General features: G+C 43.5%; 1 protein-coding gene across 10 annotated transcripts in view; it reads left to right on the forward strand.

The window, feature by feature from the left end:
* Positions 1-15724, forward strand: part of LOC139578645 (KICSTOR complex protein SZT2-like) — a 117033-nt gene extending 101309 nt beyond the window's left edge. For 3 of the 10 annotated variants that reach the window (XM_071406519.1, XM_071406521.1, XM_071406522.1), the window contains 9 exons: positions 370-465; positions 3017-3230; positions 3518-3704; positions 3795-3917; positions 4630-4966; positions 5246-5455; positions 10490-10600; positions 13598-13666; positions 13818-15724. In XM_071406519.1, coding sequence (XP_071262620.1) covers positions 370-465; positions 3017-3230; positions 3518-3704; positions 3795-3917; positions 4630-4966; positions 5246-5455; positions 10490-10600; positions 13598-13666; positions 13818-13961 — 1491 coding nt within the window. In that variant the 3' untranslated portion in view covers positions 13962-15724. The other 7 variants (XM_071406520.1, XM_071406529.1, XM_071406523.1 and 4 more) reach the window with 6 other exon arrangements.
* The last annotated feature ends 1975 nt before the right edge of the window (positions 15725-17699 follow it).

Here is a 17699-nt window from a genome sequence, read left to right on the forward strand (position 1 = left end):
GAGATTCATGGGCAGCTGTGTTTGCCTTTGTGTGTGTCTGTGTGGTTTATAATTGGACGCAGTCACCAGTTACCCTCAGTTCCCATCAGTGTTGACTGTTGTATTTGTGGCCTGTCTGACCTGCTCGTGCTTGGTGCTCACACACACCCACTAATTTGTCACCTCTTGTCACGTCACCTCTCTCTTCCATGTCACTGTAATCTTATTAATGTGAGTGTGTAGCAACACATTTGTCTTTGCATGTGTAATACATCTCAGTATTGTGACGGTTGTCTTTTGTATTTTGCTCTGTTTGTGTTTCTGTCTGTCTTGTTCTGTGTTTGTCCATTTCTTTTCCTTTTGTGCGTGTATGTTTCTGTGTTTGTCTAGTCCCATCTCATATCCTCTCTCCATCAGGGCTCCCTCCTCACCAAACCTCCCCGTCTCAAGCCGTTCCCTGACGCCACACCGGTCTCTGACTCTTCGGTATGTCCCAGAACCCTTAGGGGCGGGGTGTCTTCCACCAATCAGGCTCCACCCCCTCCTCTTACCTCTGCTTGCTGCCATGGCCCCTGATCTCTCTCTCTCAATCTACAGTATCCCTCTTTCTTTCTCTCTCTTCCTCTCTCTTTCCCTTTCCCTATTGTGCTATTTCTCTCTCCCTCTCTCTCTCTCTCTCTCTCTCTGTCTCTGTCTCTGTCTCTGTGTGTGTGGAATTATGATGGCTTCATCTGTCTGATAGAATAGATTCAATCATCAGTGCAGCCTGGTGGAGCTTTTGACTTCCCTACGTGTCTGTTCTGTTGTGACTCTTGGGTTTATCTCAGTCCTCTAGACTCTGTTGTCTTTGGGGTTGCCTGACTCCTGTCTCAATCTACATCTCCATTTTACTGCTGGGGCAAACAGTCCTGGGCGATGCTGCGCTGTGATTCACTGTCTGTCTGTGGGTCATTTTGCCCCTCCCTCCGAGCTACTTCTGTATCAGTCTGTGTTTTTCTTGCAGCTGGTGAATAAACTAGCCTAAATGCTGCTTGTTCTGCAGAATGCCTACTGTTACTGTTGTCCTTGTGTCTTTTTTTTGTGCAGCTGAAATCTGGACTGAGCAATCTTCTGACTTCCATGAAGTCTTCAAGCATCTGTTTATGATTTCTTTTAGCACATTTAGTAGTTGGAACTTCATGTCACCTGGTGTGGGGTCTTGCGGCTTGGTGACCCATCGGTCCAAGGATCTGGGATCTTCTTCTTCAAGCCTTCTGATGGGCTCGAATCATGTCCCTGTCTGGCCCTGCCTTCCATTTCGCTCTTTCTCTGCTCCAATAAACTCTTATGTGATTTCTCTGCTTCCTGGATGGCCCTGATAATTAAGAATCCTCTCGGTATCTGTTTTTTTGCATCACTAATCCACTGTCATCCTCTGTCGTTGTAATGTAAAGTGTCTCTTTGTATTAGAAAAGAGCTTTGATATATATACCGAAAATTGACTTTTCAACTGAGTTATATACTTTCACCTCAACTAAGGTATATACTTTCACCTCTTTGCTAGCACATATGACAGGTGTGTTTGACAGGTGTGTAGCATTAACACTAAGTTAAAGATACAAGCAAGTTTCAAAGGTATACCCAAAATACTTTTTAGATATGATTGGCTGAGCAATTAATGCATGAAATGCCTGAGAATTTAATCCACGGTGTTGATGTTAAAAGGTCCCTAATAAACGTGTTGTTCCACTCACAGAATTAAACAGTGTTATATTGTGTCCCTGTGGTTTCACTGCTAAAGGGAAGTTTGCACTCCTAATAGCTTCCGCTGCCCTGTGGACACAGGGGTCAGAGGTTCCAGGTAATTCGGCTCCAGATCTCTCCAGCTACAATTGGGGAACACTGACCAACAGAACCATTTAACTACTAAACTGATCTGTACCGTCCCGTTCCGAACTTCTGACATTAGCCTACGACTTCTAGCCTTCAATCTCTTCCACCGTCTGTACAGAAATGTTTTTTTATTTTTTATTATTGAAGGCGTCTGCCCGAACACAAAATAACATGGCAAAGCCAGGTTCAAAGTGTTCACTTTATCAGAGAGATTGTGAAAGGTTCAACTGTTACGTTGACTTAAAAAGGAGAGGAAAAATAACTTTATCTTGATGTGTAATGTACTATATGCATCTAGACTAGTGCTGGCATTAAATGAAAACGGAGTGTTATTATTTTTCCCCTGACTCTTGGATTTGACAAGACCTGTTCCAGGCATTGGGTCAAGATGAAAGCAGCAGCAGTAATAGCATTTACCCCCCCTTCCCCAACACCCCTCCCGGAACCCTAGCTCCTGTTATTGTGTAGTAATTACTGCATGCTCCAGCCTCTCACCACAATCATTTGCATTTTGCCATTAATGCTTTTGTAAGCCTCCGCTTTGATGTTGGATTTAATTAAATAAGATATACAATTGTGAAGTTGATTGATATCACAGTTGCTTACAAAAGGCTCTCACAAAGGAGGGTTGGGAGGAGCGTTGCAGTATAAGCACTTTAAGTGCATGCTGCCACAGATTGGATGGATACAACACAGACAGACAATGGCTGTAGACAACAGTTTAATGGGGCTGCTATAACTATTAGACACTAGACAGATAGCAATGCAGAGAGAGAGAGAGGCGCTGGGCCTAACTTTAGAGACGCTATTATAAAACATTGAATTGTGCATATGATACTGCCAATGCTGGCTTGATTTTAATCCAGGAGAATTCAGATGGTTTTGTGAATGTATCGACCTGAAAAAAGGGGTTTGGGGTTTAAGGTCATGATCTGAGGATGCTAAGGATGCTGGGTAGGGTAGGTCATGGGAATCTTCTTCCTCTGGACTAGGTGATTGTTAGGTTCCATTGTGTGTGTGCGTGCGTGCGTGCGTGCGTGCGTGCGTGCGTGCGTGCGTGCGTGCGTGCGGTGTATCCCATTCAATCCCATCCCCGCAGCCCGTAAAGAACTCGGTAGTGAGTGTCTACACTGTGTCGCCCCCTCTCTCTCTCTCTCACCTCCAGCTCTCCATGCTGTTCACAGAGGAGTGTGATAAGGTGCGTGACCTGATGCACGTGCACTCGTTCAGCTATGACTTCCACCTGCGGGTGGTGCACCAGTACCTGGTGGGCTGTCACATGACCCTGCGGCAGGGATACCAGCTGACCGGCTTCCTGGAGGACTTCATAGCTCATCACCCTGACATCCCCAAGTTCGGACGCAATCACGTCTTCCAGGGTGAGTCTGACCCAGCCCACCTAAACAAGTAGACCCTGATGTTGCTGCGACAATGAGTCCCAGCAGTAGGAACATGGTTAAGACTGTGCTTTAACATAAACCACCTGTGCTTTGCGCTTTCACATGTGATCTCTGCTTGAGCCTAACAGTGAACATGATCTCCGTGAACATCTGGGAAATTGCCTTTGAAAGTATGTCGCTGTGCGCGGGTTACTAATCTGTGTTGGGTTGAATCTAGGCCGATGTCCTGTCAGTGAGCGCATGCTTTCTACCTGTCTGTCTGTCAGGGAGTTTCTCTATCTCTACGGGGATGATCACAGCCCACCAGCTGTATAACTACATCACTGACCACGCTGGCACCTACGGCATGAAGCCCCTTCGCATGTCCAAGGTTGCAATGACCAGCGAAGGCAAGAAGGGAGCGCCACCCAGCTCCGACCTGCATGAGTACGCTCTGGTGGCTCTTTGGAACAGGTAGGTTTATGGACACACACACTCACACACACACACACACACCTCTGTGACTTTAAAATACATTATTCATGACCTATTCTTCTCCTCCAGCTCGGGCTCTTACAAGGACCTGGAAGGCCTGCGTCACCATGACGATTTTGACGTGTCCCTGCTGGTGTGTCACAATGCCGCTCCATTTGAGGAGCAGTCAGAGGGAGAGAGACATCTGCTGAGGTCCAGTGTAGATCTAGTTTATAAATTGCCTGGCTGTGCTGATGAGACAGTGGATTGCGCAGTCAGATGGAACAGAGTGAATGGGCATTTTAACGTCGTAGATTTAGCCGGTGCTAGCTTGTGGAATAGACACCGGCTATAATGCGGTTTTAACCAATCAGCATCCGTGATTAGACCCACCCGTTGTATAAATATGGATGGGGGAATGGGGGAAGTAATGACTCCTAGTCAGACGGGTTAGACCAGGGTATACATGTGGTGAAAACCATGTTGCTCTCTTTTGTCCTTGAGCAAGGCAGTTAACCCCCAACAACGGGCGCCGATGACGTGGTCGTCGATTTAAGGCAGCCACCCGCACCTCTCTGGTTCAGAGGGTATGGGTTAAATGAGGAAGACGTGTTGGTTGAATATCATTCAGTTGTGCAACTGACTAGGTATCCCATTCCCCCTTTTTCAATCCTCTGAAATCCTGTGGGGAAATGGTTTCTTTTGAAAATTGGGGAAAGGTTACAATTTTGTAGGTTACAATTTCGTACAGTAGGTTGCTATTGAAAACAGTAGGTTAGTATTCTTTACAGTAGGTTACACAACATGAAGCAGTGTATTGTACCAATATCTCTGTGTATGTAAGAGGTTTATTGCACTGCATTGACAGTGACTTGTCTGTCTTTTCAATCTGTGTGTGTGTCCATGCGTGTGTTTAATGGTTCAGGCTGCGTTACTACGTGATCATGACCAGTCAGCGAGAGCTGTTCCCCCGGCTGACTGCTGACATGCGGCGCTTCAAAAAGCTTCCCCAGATACACCGAGAGGCCCGTGACCTGGGAGGAAAGGTTCCCCCTGAGAGAGGGACAGAACCGGGCGGGGCACGGGACCCTGAGCCAGACCTCTGGGAGGAGACCCCACCTGCAGCCTCAGCCCCAGACACCGCCATCTCTACCCCCAGCGATGGGAACGAGTTTTACCCCCTGACTGGCCGCCGGAGGTCTGGGTCTGGGGCCCAGGGACTCCTCTACCCCTCTCCTCTGTTCCCTCTACTCAATCAGGAGGTAGGGTTCTCCAGGACTGCTAGAACTTAATTGTGTTTTTAATCTTGAACTATTTAATATGTGTAACATTGTACTCGCATGGATGAAGAAACTGTAGGTTACTATTTCATACTAGGTTTATTTCCAAAAATAAAGGAATAGGTTACTATGTTAGTATAACTAAATAAATCAGTGTACCAATATATTTACGTATTAGTTATTGCCAATGTGGCATGTACATGAAATTATAAGCAATGTATTTTAAATGAGTCAAATAAATTGACTCCGTCATCCATCCAGGTGGGCTGTGCACGGAGGCAGATCCAGGCGAGCGTGGAGCAGGCCATGGGCCACTGTCGCAGGGATAATCTGTGGAGGAGGCTGTTCCATGGTGAACACCATCACCTGGCCATGGACAAGCTCAAGCTGAGCAAACTGTCCTTCAGCGAACTGGAGGAGCTCCTCAACGCCGTGCAGAGTCGATCTGTAGAGGAGATCGACCCACAGCTGGTAAAGAACACACTGTACCTCACTCCACTACAGACCACGCCACCTCACCTCACCGCCATACTTCATATTGTTCATGTCTTTCCTGCGGGGTCGGGGTCCATTCCATTTCTATTCAGTCAATTTAGGAAATCAGCTGAAATTCCAGTACTCAATTTTCCTCATTTACTTTTCAATGCTTGACCCTGACCTTGCTTTCCTGTTTACACACAAACCCTCCTCCCTCGCGGACTCACTCAGATGTGCAGTGCTGTATGATGAAACGTGTCTTTCTCAGGTCTTGTTTGTATCGCCTCTATTCGCTTATTGCTTTAGCAGTAGCTGCTGTGTTGATTTGACAGCATCTGTTTGCTGCTCTTCCTGTTTAGGAAACATCTCAGACGCCCATCAGCACCCTACTGCACACATACAGCAAGAGGCATAATTATTATAGAGCCATCTACACCCATCATTAAAACGCATCCGGTCACTGATTGGATTGTGCAGCCGTTCAGAGTGATTGGTTGGTTCCAGTCAGCTGTACATATGTATTCTTTTCAATAGCCTAATTTCCAGTATCACGTCATGTCCATATTAGGCTATTGCGTTCCAGTGATGATTTGGATTTGGCTAAGTACCTCTGGAGGTAGATAAGCATGTGTTGTGTCAGTGTTGTAGAGTTTCCTGTTAGCCTCTTGTGCTTGTTAGATGGACACATTTAATTTAGTTGCCTGTAAATTACTGCGAACAGATTATCTTCTGCAATAACAAAACAACAAAAAACACTTTAACCCAGAAGTTTGTTATTGATGTTAACGATATAGCCTTCCTTCACCTGTTGGCTTTGTAAAATAAAGGCCTTTCTTCAGAGCTCCAATAATTAAAATTATTCATCCGTTATACTTAGTTTCAAGTACCCAGTTTCAAGTACCCTGCTCCAATTACACAATGGTTTTGAGCAACTACAGACACAGGTAGACAAATGTGTCTTTCAGCAGGAAAATGACCTAAAACACAAAACCAAATATACACTTGAGTTGCTTACCAAGACGACATGAAGTAATCCTGAGTGGCCTAGTTACAGTTTTGATTTAAATCGGCTTGAAAATCTATGGCAAGTCTTGAAAATGGCTGTCTAGCAATGATCAACCAACTTGACACAGCTTGAAGAATTTTTTTAACAATAATGGGCAAATATTGTGCAATCCAGGTGTGCAAAGCTCTTAGAGACTTACCCAGAAAGACTCACAGCTGTAATCACTGCCAAAGGTGATTCTAACATGTATTGACTCAGGGGGTTGAATAGTTATTAGTTAATAGTGTGATTTTTTAAATATATTTTTTTATGATATAATTTTTCTTCCACTGACATTACAGAGTATTTTATGTAGATTGTTGACAAAAAAATGACAAATCCATTTTAATCCCACTTTGTAACACAACTAAATGTGGAAAAAGTCAAGGGGTGTGAATTCTTTCTGGAAGGACTGCATGTATTGTGATTAGTGGAATTTTACCATTAAACCCATGCAACCCAATAACCATTACAATAGCAAAACACTATCATATTTTTTTGATCTCCTTCCTATTGTTATTTTTACAATTATTATGTTCATCGTTAGAATAATAAGTAATGTCGATACCATTAGTGCTCTTTGTATAGTAGCCGTGTATAACCACCATCGAGCTGCATTTTAGTTTTAAAGTGAAATAACAAAGGGAGCTTTGAATAATTTGCCTAAACAATAAATAAACCGCAATTCACATTTGCATGCTACTGTTTTTAGTCTGCTGAAATTTTGGATTTACAGACTCCCTGGTACACTTATTTATTTAGTGTTTACACTGTTCCAAAGGGTCCGAAAAAATAATAATATTGCACACAATACTCATGCAACGCTTGTTCCTATACCCTCCTTTTTCTTGATCTCCAGTAGTTTCCACAACTAAGTCAAATGTCTTCCACAGATCTGACTTCCCCTTTCCCTCCTGAGCAACCAGTAAACATTCACCCGTTTCGAGTTTATTTGTCCACATCCATTGTGCTGTCATGTGTTACTGTATTTGGAGTTTGTTATAACCCATTTATTGATATGATTATGATAGGCTATAGGTCAGGCCCTATTGGCATGCCATGCTTATATGTTTCACGTAAAGAGAGCAAGGGTTGAGGGAATAGGGAATGTTTTTCCTAAACAAATTTGGGTTTTCGGAAACAGAACTTTTCAGTCAGAAACAAGTAAGAAACTAAATGGCTGAAATAATGTTGTAGCTTCAGCACGGACAGCGCAATAAACACTTGCTGTGCTGTGGTGCCTTTCCGCTGCAGTAGGGAGGAGAGCGAGACAACGTGCGCCAGTCACACAGGAACTCGCTGTCATTTTTTTTAACACAGTGTGACCATCGGACTCTTTCTTGAGTCATTTTTGTGTCTTAATTATGTCATCAAACAGTATTCGTTTAAGCATCACACAAGCTCGCTGCATATGTCGTTTATTTTATTCAAACACATAGGGGTGTGTCTGCCTATATATGGGCCAATCGGTTGGTCGAAAGAACAGGATGACTCTCGGTCGACCAAGATTTTTTTTTTTTCGGGGACAGCCCTAATTGGTTTTCTACCCAAAGTTGTAAAGGAAATGTTGTCATCTATTTAATAAAGACAAGAGACCAGCACAATGGATGAGTATGGCGGTATAACAGGTACTTTCGCACTACTTTATGGTAAATAATGCAAGCGACTTCAATTACTAATTTCTCTGAAAAGAGGAAAAACGCATCACCAGATTCAGGGTGAGGGAAGGGAATACATTACATAGTATGGAGAAGCAATACTCCTCGCCGCAGCTTCATACTACTTGTCAAACATAAAGAATTGATACGGGTTGTTAGGGTGGGATTGGCATGGGGTGTGGGGGGATTCCTCATGTCTTACTCATTGATAGGACAAAGTTTGGTACAAATCGGATGTTGGGTACCATATTTATGGGATATTATCTGAATCTTAGAAATAAAAGTGGCCAATTTGAGTGCAATCAATTCGCTTAATGTCACTGAGATGAAATAAAATGTTTAAAAGAAAATGCAGAAATGCCAATCTTAGCTGTTTCTAACTACAGAAAGAATTTCAGAACAATCTGAGATGGTGGGTGTCATGGCTTGCTGAAATGACAAGGAACGACTCCACAGCATCCTTGGATGAATAGTCATAATCACAGAGAGAGAGGTGTGTGTGTGTGTGTGTGTGTGTGTGTGTGTGTGTGTGTGTGTGTGTGTGTGTGTGTGTGTGTGTGTGTGTGTGTGTGTGTGTGTGTGTGTGTGTGTGTGTGTGTGTGTGTGTGTGTTTGTGTGCACGTGTGTGTGCACGTGTACGTGCGCGCATGCGTGCACACATGTTTCTTGTGCGTGTCGAACAGGAGAGAAACACGGTACGTAATCCATGGAGAAAGGAATCCTGATAATCACAGGCTCCCTCTAAAAGCCCCCATACTTTTCCTGATCCAGTGGTTGTGGGCTACTGGGCTCCTCACTGTGTGACTGACAGTTCCTTCGAGTCTTAGAGCCTTCCCACAGTGCACCGCAGTAGCTCATCCCATCAGAGCTGAGACAGGGAGGCAGGTGGAGAATGGAGCCAAGACCAGGCCGTATCCTCCATATATTAACCACACAAGCTTTACAGTGACTGCAACATGAGGATAGTGCTGCCGTCGTATCCCCATGTGCAGTTGGAGAACAATATCAATGCGCTGAATGCAGATATGTGCATTGTGATTACATGTAGCTACTCCACTGTGCCAATGTCATATTTGATCTATTCTGTAGTTACATCCCGATTCCATATATAGTTACCTACTTTTGACCATGGACCGTGGGCTCTGGTCAACAGTAGTGCACCGTTTTAGGTAATAGGGTACCATTTGGGATGCAACCTGTGAGTTTGTTTTATACCCCCTGACCCTCTGGGCATGTCAGAAGTCTACATGCTGCTCACAACTAGGGGATAGCGCTCAGCTACCAGAGGTCTACTCTGGCTACATGTGATCCCCAGCTACAGAATAGTTTTTAAACCAAATTGAAATACATATGGAATGTGTCTGATGATACTCTTTGCTAGTAACAAATTAAATTTCATTTAAATGATGTCTCGTTAAAGATGAACTAAAACTATTATCAAATCCATCATGAGGTTGAAGCTTCTCGATGCTCAGAAGCCCAACGTGCAGAAGGTATTAATTCTGACTAGGATGTTAGCATGGGATGCTTCCCAAACCCTATTTCCTAGTATATAGGCAATTGGGTGCCATTTGGGACAGTTTTTATGTAGGAAAAGATGTACACTTCAATTTAGTGTGGAGGTATAGCTACAGTAAAGAGCTGCCCTCTTCCAAGATAATACACGCTCTGTCTTTCCCACAGGGATCTCAGCAATTATCAACAGGAAAGTCCTAATTTAAAAACCCAAACATACTATTTATATAAAGAAAAAATAAGTGGAATGGAAACTTCACTGCCAGCGAGCTGAGAGAACAGATTAAGAGTGTGTAGTAAAGTATGCACATTGTGAACTGAGTAGGCTCTACAGCATTGCAGGGGTCGCCGTTGAAAGGCTGCCTACAGCTCACCCCCCCCCACCCCGCTTTGCCTTCCCTCCCGATCCTCTACTCTGCCTGCATCAATTGCTGCTATTCATAATGTATGCCAGGGAATCACAGATTCTCAGCCAATAAATGTTTTATACATTTTAGATTCAAAGCCAGCTTAGTAATTGGATGTGTACTATTTCTGCATTTTTAATTTAGAAGGTAATATCGAGAACTTTGAAAGATCTTTACTTTTATTAATTCCTAATGTATCCTTTGTCAGTGTGTGTAGGCTAATTGTTCCTCCAGTTTCAGCAATAGTTCTTGTGTAGCTGAAGCGGTTTTGTATGTGGGTGGTAACTGGTAGGGTCAAGCCATTTCTTTATCTGTAGTTCAGAAGCCTGATGAATATTTTCGGGTCGAAATGTTGAACAATAACACTTTTTTAAAAGCTTTGTGTCCTCTCTCTCGGTTCCAGGACTGTTTCCTAACCATGAGTCCCAGCTGGTACCAGAGTCTGATCAAAGTGCTGCTGACTCGATTCCCTCAGAGCTGCCGACACTTTGATGACAGTGGCATTCAGTATCTGGTAAGAACAAATCAACTAATATAACGTATAAAATATAAACACTACAAGAACATGTAAAAACTACAACTCCACAATCACAGTAGAATTCAAATTGTTTGTCAAAATAGGTTCCAGAGTGCGGCCTTCAGAGCTCAACCACCACTAAATCAGCGTCATGTTCAGTAGGACACACGTAGCAAAATCTGCAATGGAAAACCTATCAACTTTTCTCCCCACTGAACACAGCCCATCACAGTATATTATGAGGTGCCCCCCCCCCCCTATTTCTGACAATATATAAATAGCTCTCTAAGTTCTGCAATGACTGACATGACAAGAGGAAACCTACTGATGCACTACCCAATTTCGAAATTGCACCTTGTGCATTCAACTATTACAACTGTCAAGAGTAAGAGTAAGAGTAAGTTGAAAGCCTGACTTTCAAAAAGAACAAAAACAATTGCATTTGTTCATCTCCCCCTACCTCTCCGCACCCAAAAGTTTGGGAACCACTGGACTATAGCACCACCAGCTACTGCACCTCCAGCTGATTCAATGTGACCCAGAATATAATGCAGATTAACAGGGGAAAGCACCCCACTAAGCAAATGAATTATCCCCTCTTCTCTACTCCACATTCAATGATTCCATCCGCCTCAAGCCAAACTGTATCGTGACACTGCATGCAACAACATCAAAACCACCGGGTGCCTCTATCAAAGTTCCCATAGCTCAGTCATTGGACTCCACTGTTTATTATATGCATTCAAGACAAATACTATATCAATCTATATGTGTAATATTCAATAATTAATTCCCTCCCTCTGTCCCCTATTTGATTTCAATGGATTTTGAAGGTCAACTTTTTATACTGAACAAAAATATAATCACAGCATGTAAAGTGTTGATCCCATGTTTCATAAACTGAAATAAAAGATCCCAGAAATGTTCCATACGCACAAAAAGCTTACTTCTCTTAAAATTTGTGGGTACATTTGCTTACATCCCTGTTAGTGAGCATTTCTCCTTTGCCAAGATAATCCGTCCACCTGACAGGTGTGGCATATCAAAAAGCTGATTAAACAGCATGATCATTAAACAGGTGCAACTTGTCCCGGGGACAATAAAAGGCCACTCTAAAATGGGCAGTTTTGTCACACAACACAATGCCACAGATGTCTCAAGTTTTAAAGGGAGAGTGCATTTGGCATGCTGACTGCAGGAATGTCCACCAGAGCTGTTCCCAGATAATTTAATGTTCATTTCTCTACCATAAGCTGCCTCCAATGTCGTTTTAATAGAATTTGGCAGTACGTCCAACCGGGCCTCACAACCGCAGACCACGTGTAACCACGCCAGCCTACATTCGGCTTCTTCACCTGCGGTATCGTCTGAGACCAGCCACCCGGACAGCTGATAAAACTGTGGGTTTGCACAATGAAGAATTTCTGCACAGCCTGCCAGAAACCGTCTCAGGGAAGCTCATCTGCGTGCTTGTCATCCTCACTGGGGTCTTGACCTGACTGCAGTTCGGCGTTGTAACCGACTTCAGTGGGAAAATGCCCCCCTTCGATGGACACTGTCATGCTGGAGAAGTGTGCTCTTCACTGATGAATCCCGGTTTCAACTGTACCGATGGCAGACTACACTACAAGAACATGTAAAAACTACAACTCCACAATCACAGTAGGAAGCTCATCTGGCGTCGTGTGGGCGAGTGGTTTGCTGATGTCAATGTTGTGAACAGAATGCCTCATGGTGGGGTTATGGTATGGGCAGGCATAAGCTACGGACAACCAACACAATTGCATTTTATCGATGGCAAGATCCTGAGGCCCATGGCTGTGCCTTTCATCTGCTTCCATCACCTCATATTTCAGCATGATACTGCACGGCTCCATGTTGCAAGGATCTGTACACAATTCCTGGAAGCTGAAAATGTCCCAGTTCTTCCGTGGCCTGCATACTCACCAGACATGTCACCCATTGAGCCTGTTTGGGATGTTCTGGATTGACTTGTAGACAGCGTGTTCCAGTTCCTGCCAATTTCCTGCAACTTCGCACAGCCATCGAAGAGGAGTGGGACAACATTCCACAGGCCAAAATCAACAGCCTGATCAACTCTATGTGAAGGAGATGTGTCGCGCTACATGAGGGAAATGGTGGTCACACCAGAAACTGACCGGTTTTCTGATCCATGCCCCTACCTTTTTATTTTGGGGGGTATTTGTGACCAACAGATGCATATCTGTATTCACAGTCATGTGAAATCCATAGATTAGGGCCTAAGGAATTTATTTCAATGGACTGATATCCTTATATGAACTGTAACTCAGTAAAATTGTTGAAATTGTTGCGTTTTATATTTTTGTTCAGTTCTACTGGACTAATCCGTTATAAGGAACTGCCTCAAGTCACCTTGAACTTTTCTAAATGAAACTCAGCTGTTTCTCTCAGGCTTCTAACTTTCATTGGTAACAGGGGAGAAAAATAACTATTGAGTGTGAAGAAGGCAGAAAGAAAGAAAATGGTCTGTTCAAACATGTAAAATTGTGAGACCTCTGCAGTTTGGAAGAAGGGTTTTGACATTGTGTAAAAATGTGAAGCGTGGCTCTCAAGGGGGATTATGGGAGTCTTGTGGGGAATTTTCATCTCTTCTTCTGTGTCAAGAGGTTATTCTCTACTTAATATGGTAATTGAGAGAGTTGAGATCAAAAGAACATCCCCCTGACTTTTTCTCTTCTGGAGATGTTCCGCCCTAGTACTGTAGTTGGTGACATAAACTCAACCTCTCCCTCCCTCCCTAGCAAACGACACACACACAATAACTTTTTGGTTCCAGAGGGAAAAAGACTAAAACAGCTCAAACACAAGATCCCATCCATCTATTAACTGTAGGCAGCCACCTATTTTTGTTCCAAGTTATATTGTGTGGAATAAGGGGGGATGGAATTTTAAGTAAGTCATTATAGCTTGAAATAAACAGTTGCCCTGCAATTCTCTTATTTTCTCTTTCAGGCTGTCCTAAACCAGAAATTCACTGACTGCTTTGTTCTGGTCTTCCTTGACACTAAGGCAGGAAAAACGGTGAGTAATTGTGATGCCTGCCCCTTGTTATGCTCTCACTCTTAAAATCCCATTTATATTATTATATAGCTTCTCCAATACTGTGTATGAATTCCTTATAAGCTATAACATGAGATGACATTTTCAATTTATCTTTGTTGCCTCCCACCAGAGCCTCAAGGTTGTGTTTAGGGAGCCGTTGCCATCCCAACCGCAGCCTAGCAGCAGCCCCCCACCCCAGCTGGTGTCCATGTACCATCATCTGGAGTCTGTGATCAACACAGCCTGCTACAACCTTTGGACCGGTTTGCTCTAGGGCTGGAGGGCCAATCAGGACCAGGCGTGCCTCAGAGAAACGGAGCTGCTGGGAGGTGTAGTTCCAGACAGGCGGCTTCCTTTATAGGCCGCCTTGGCTTGTGGGACACCAAAAAAGGATGTTATCGTTGAAAAGTGCTGAACCAGCGAATCAGAGAGAGAGTTCGCAGGTCAAAGCTTCCTGTACAATTAATCAGTAGTTTACTAATTCTACCACTGGGGGAAAAGATATTCGGAGGAACTATACACACTATTGCACACAAAGGTTCTTCTTTATCAGACAGTGTATGTGCGCTATAGTGACTGAAAATACATTTTTACTTTACTCTCAACACAGAATGTAAGTTGAGTTGAACCAGAGACAGGCTTTGGCTGAACTCTTTTCTGCCAGTTGTGGGTGTTGACATGCCCTCTGCAGTGGACGTTGGGCCTCACAGACAGAGGTCACTTTACAAACGCTTTGCTTTGAGGCTCAGGTGAACACTACCTCACAATGACAGAATCCGATTGAAGAAGATTTAGCTTTTTGCACTGAACAGTGCACCAGATCAAAGCAGGGAAGTTATGCAATTTGCCCCCATTTCAATGCCAACTTTCTGGGCCCATTCCTCATTGACTTGGAGGTCAGTGGTGGTAGGGTAGAATGAAAGGGGGATGAGACTTTCAGTCTAGTTTGATCTAAAGCCAAACTTCTGTATGTAATCTCAGCCATGTTCCCATTCAGCTTCTACTTCTAATGAGAGATCATCTACAATACATGTACAGCTAACCTGAAGTGGATCTCACTCCCCAACCAACTGAATTGGACTGTAAACAAGTCACTATTGTGCAACCAAGTGTTGGGAAATTAGATTCTATTCTCCAACTCGTAACCCATTTATCATTGTAGGTGTTCAAATCCTATGAACACGAATAGGTGAAGTTATTTCTCTCGGATACTGTGCCTTGCGAAGGTACAGGACGAGATGCTCAAGATCGCCACTGCACACAATCCAGTGAATCCGCAGTCTTGAGTCTTCTGCGGAGGTGAACGATTGCTGCCATTTCAGTCTGAAATATTGGGTAATAGATTTTTTTCCCCTCTTCCCATTGTATCCTAACTTTCAAACCTGCTACCCAATTTGCCCTACTGCCATTTCTTCATCCTAGAAGTGCCTTAGTTTTTTTATGTTTTATTTCTTAACAATGCTACCAGAGCAGTTTTATTGTTATTGCATCAATCGTGCAAGTGGAATTTCTGGAAAATGCAATTGGACTGCTAACTAGCTACATTCGGACAGGCTTGAGGGTATAGCTGGTCTCTGTTTACAAAGATATGGAGTGTTGGGTGGACATACTGTAGGAGCCAGCTTGTGTACAACATTGTAATATCACACACACACACATCAGTTCAGAGATGTCATTGCAATACATTATGACTTCAAGATGGCCTTAACGTTTGTACACATTTCGATGGAAGGAAACCAAATGTTTCAAGATTGTTTAAAGTTCCTTATTAAAAAGGAATGAAGGAAATTGGAATGTTAATAATAATAATAATGGATTTCTGAGTAAGGTGAATTGTGTCTGTAGAGATGTTTCTTTGTTTTGAAGGTAAGAACACTGGATTTGGAATAATTCAAGATAATGTTAACAGTTAGGCCAGCTATAGCAACAGTATAAGCATTCTGAAACTGTAATATAATCTGAAACTTGTATATGTACATTATGTATATACAGATGGATTTGTATGATATGCTACAATAAACCTTATGGTATATTCAAGTGTGTTTTAACAGTAACTTGACAGATGTAAGTATGGTACTACTGTATACATGTGTGCGTTGTGCAATGTTAGGGACTGAGAGTGGAGTGAAGAGAGAGTGTGGTACAAACACAGGACTTTATTGTACAAAAGTTAATTAAAAAGACAATGAAAAAATACATATTGGCTTACAAAGGATCTGATCATACTGCTTGCTGCTCAGCACACATTCAAAACATCAATAAGAGGACCTCCCGAGTGGCGCAGTGGTCTAAGGCACTGCATTGTAGTAGCTGTGCCACTAGAGATTCTGGGTTCGAGTCCAGGCTCTGTCACAGCCAGCTGCGACCGGAGACCCATGGGGCGGTGCACAATTGGCCCAGCATCGTCCGGGTTAGGGGAGAGTTTGGCCGGCAGGGATGTCCTTGGCCCATCGCGCTCTAGCGACTCCTGTGGCAGCCCGACGCATGCACGTGCTGGTCGCCAGGTGTACAGTGTTTCCTCCGACACGTTGGTGCGGCTGGCTTCCGGGTTAAGTGGGCATTGTGGCAAGAAGTCTTGGTCAGGTCAAGTTTTGGAGGACGCACGGCTCTCGACCTTCGCCTCTCCCGAGTCCGTACGGGAGTTGCAGCGATGGGACAAGACTGTAACTACCAATTGTATACCACAAAATTGGGGAGAAAAAGGGGTAAAATTCAATTAATAATAATAAACTAAGAAAAAAAACTATTTAAAAAAACATCAATAAGAGCTACACTACATGTCCAAAAATATGTGGACACCTGCTCGTCAAACATTTAATTCCAAAATCATGGGTATTAATATGGAGTTGGAGCCTTCTGGGAAGGCTTTCCACTAGATGTTGGAATATTGCTGCGGGGACTTTCTTTCATTCAGCCACGAGCGTTAGTGAGGTCGGGCACTGATGTTGGGCGATTAGGCCTGGCTTACAGTCGGCGTTCCAATTCATCCCGAAGGTGTTTGGGTTGAGGTCAGGGCTCTGTGCAGGCCAGTCAAGTTCTTCCACACCGATCTTGACAAGACACCGATCTTGACAACCCATTTCTCTATGGATCTCGCTTTGTGCACGGGGACATTGTCATGCTGAAACAAGCTGTTGCCACAAAGTTGGAAGTATAGAATCGTCTAGTATGCTGTAGCGTTAGGATTCCCCTTCACTGGAACTAGGGGGGCCTAGCCTGAACCATGAAAAACAGCCCCAGACCATTATTCCTCCTCCACCAAACTTTACAGTTGGCACTATGCATTCAGGCAAGTAGAGTTCTCCTCCTGACATTTGTCAAACCCACATTTCACATTGTTAGTTCATGATTTTGCCTATTCTACCAAATATAATATTCCGGTCTCTTGGTCCATCACTTGTAGTTCCTCTTCCAGTAATCTTTCACCCAACCCAGACCTTCATTTGTAGAACCTTGATTCAAAGTTGACAGTTTTACTTTATACAGTATACACACTAACATTATCATAACCTTACTACTACACTCTACATTAGAAATATGATGATTGAAGTGAGGAAACAGTTTAAATCCACAATGTCATAAGTGAGTTGAACTGTAGTCCAGTGCAATGAAAGGTAGTTTAGTTAAGACATCAATTAGTTCACCATTAAACCCATTAAATGTGAGGCCTCTGGCTAAAAGTAATGCGCTATATGAGGAATAGTTTGACATTTGGAATGCAGCTCAGTTCTCACCTAGTAGTTTGTATTCATAGCCAATTTATCCCTGGTAACCCAGCTACTCCAGTAGACTGAAGAGGTACATGTATGGGAATTTCAGCTCTTCTGCACTGTCTGGGGTCACGTCTACACTTGACACTTACATGCGACTTCTGCTATCTGAATACAAATATCGCATTGAAAAGACTGGTCCAGAGGTGGTCACAGATTTTTCCTCAGTCTGGACGCAATCAGGCTACCGAAAGAGCATACAGTGGGCGACGTCATCAGCACTCCGCCCACAAGTCTCCACA

This window comes from Salvelinus alpinus, chromosome 6 (genome assembly GCF_045679555.1).
Source record: "Salvelinus alpinus chromosome 6, SLU_Salpinus.1, whole genome shotgun sequence".
NCBI lineage: Eukaryota > Metazoa > Chordata > Actinopteri > Salmoniformes > Salmonidae > Salvelinus > Salvelinus alpinus.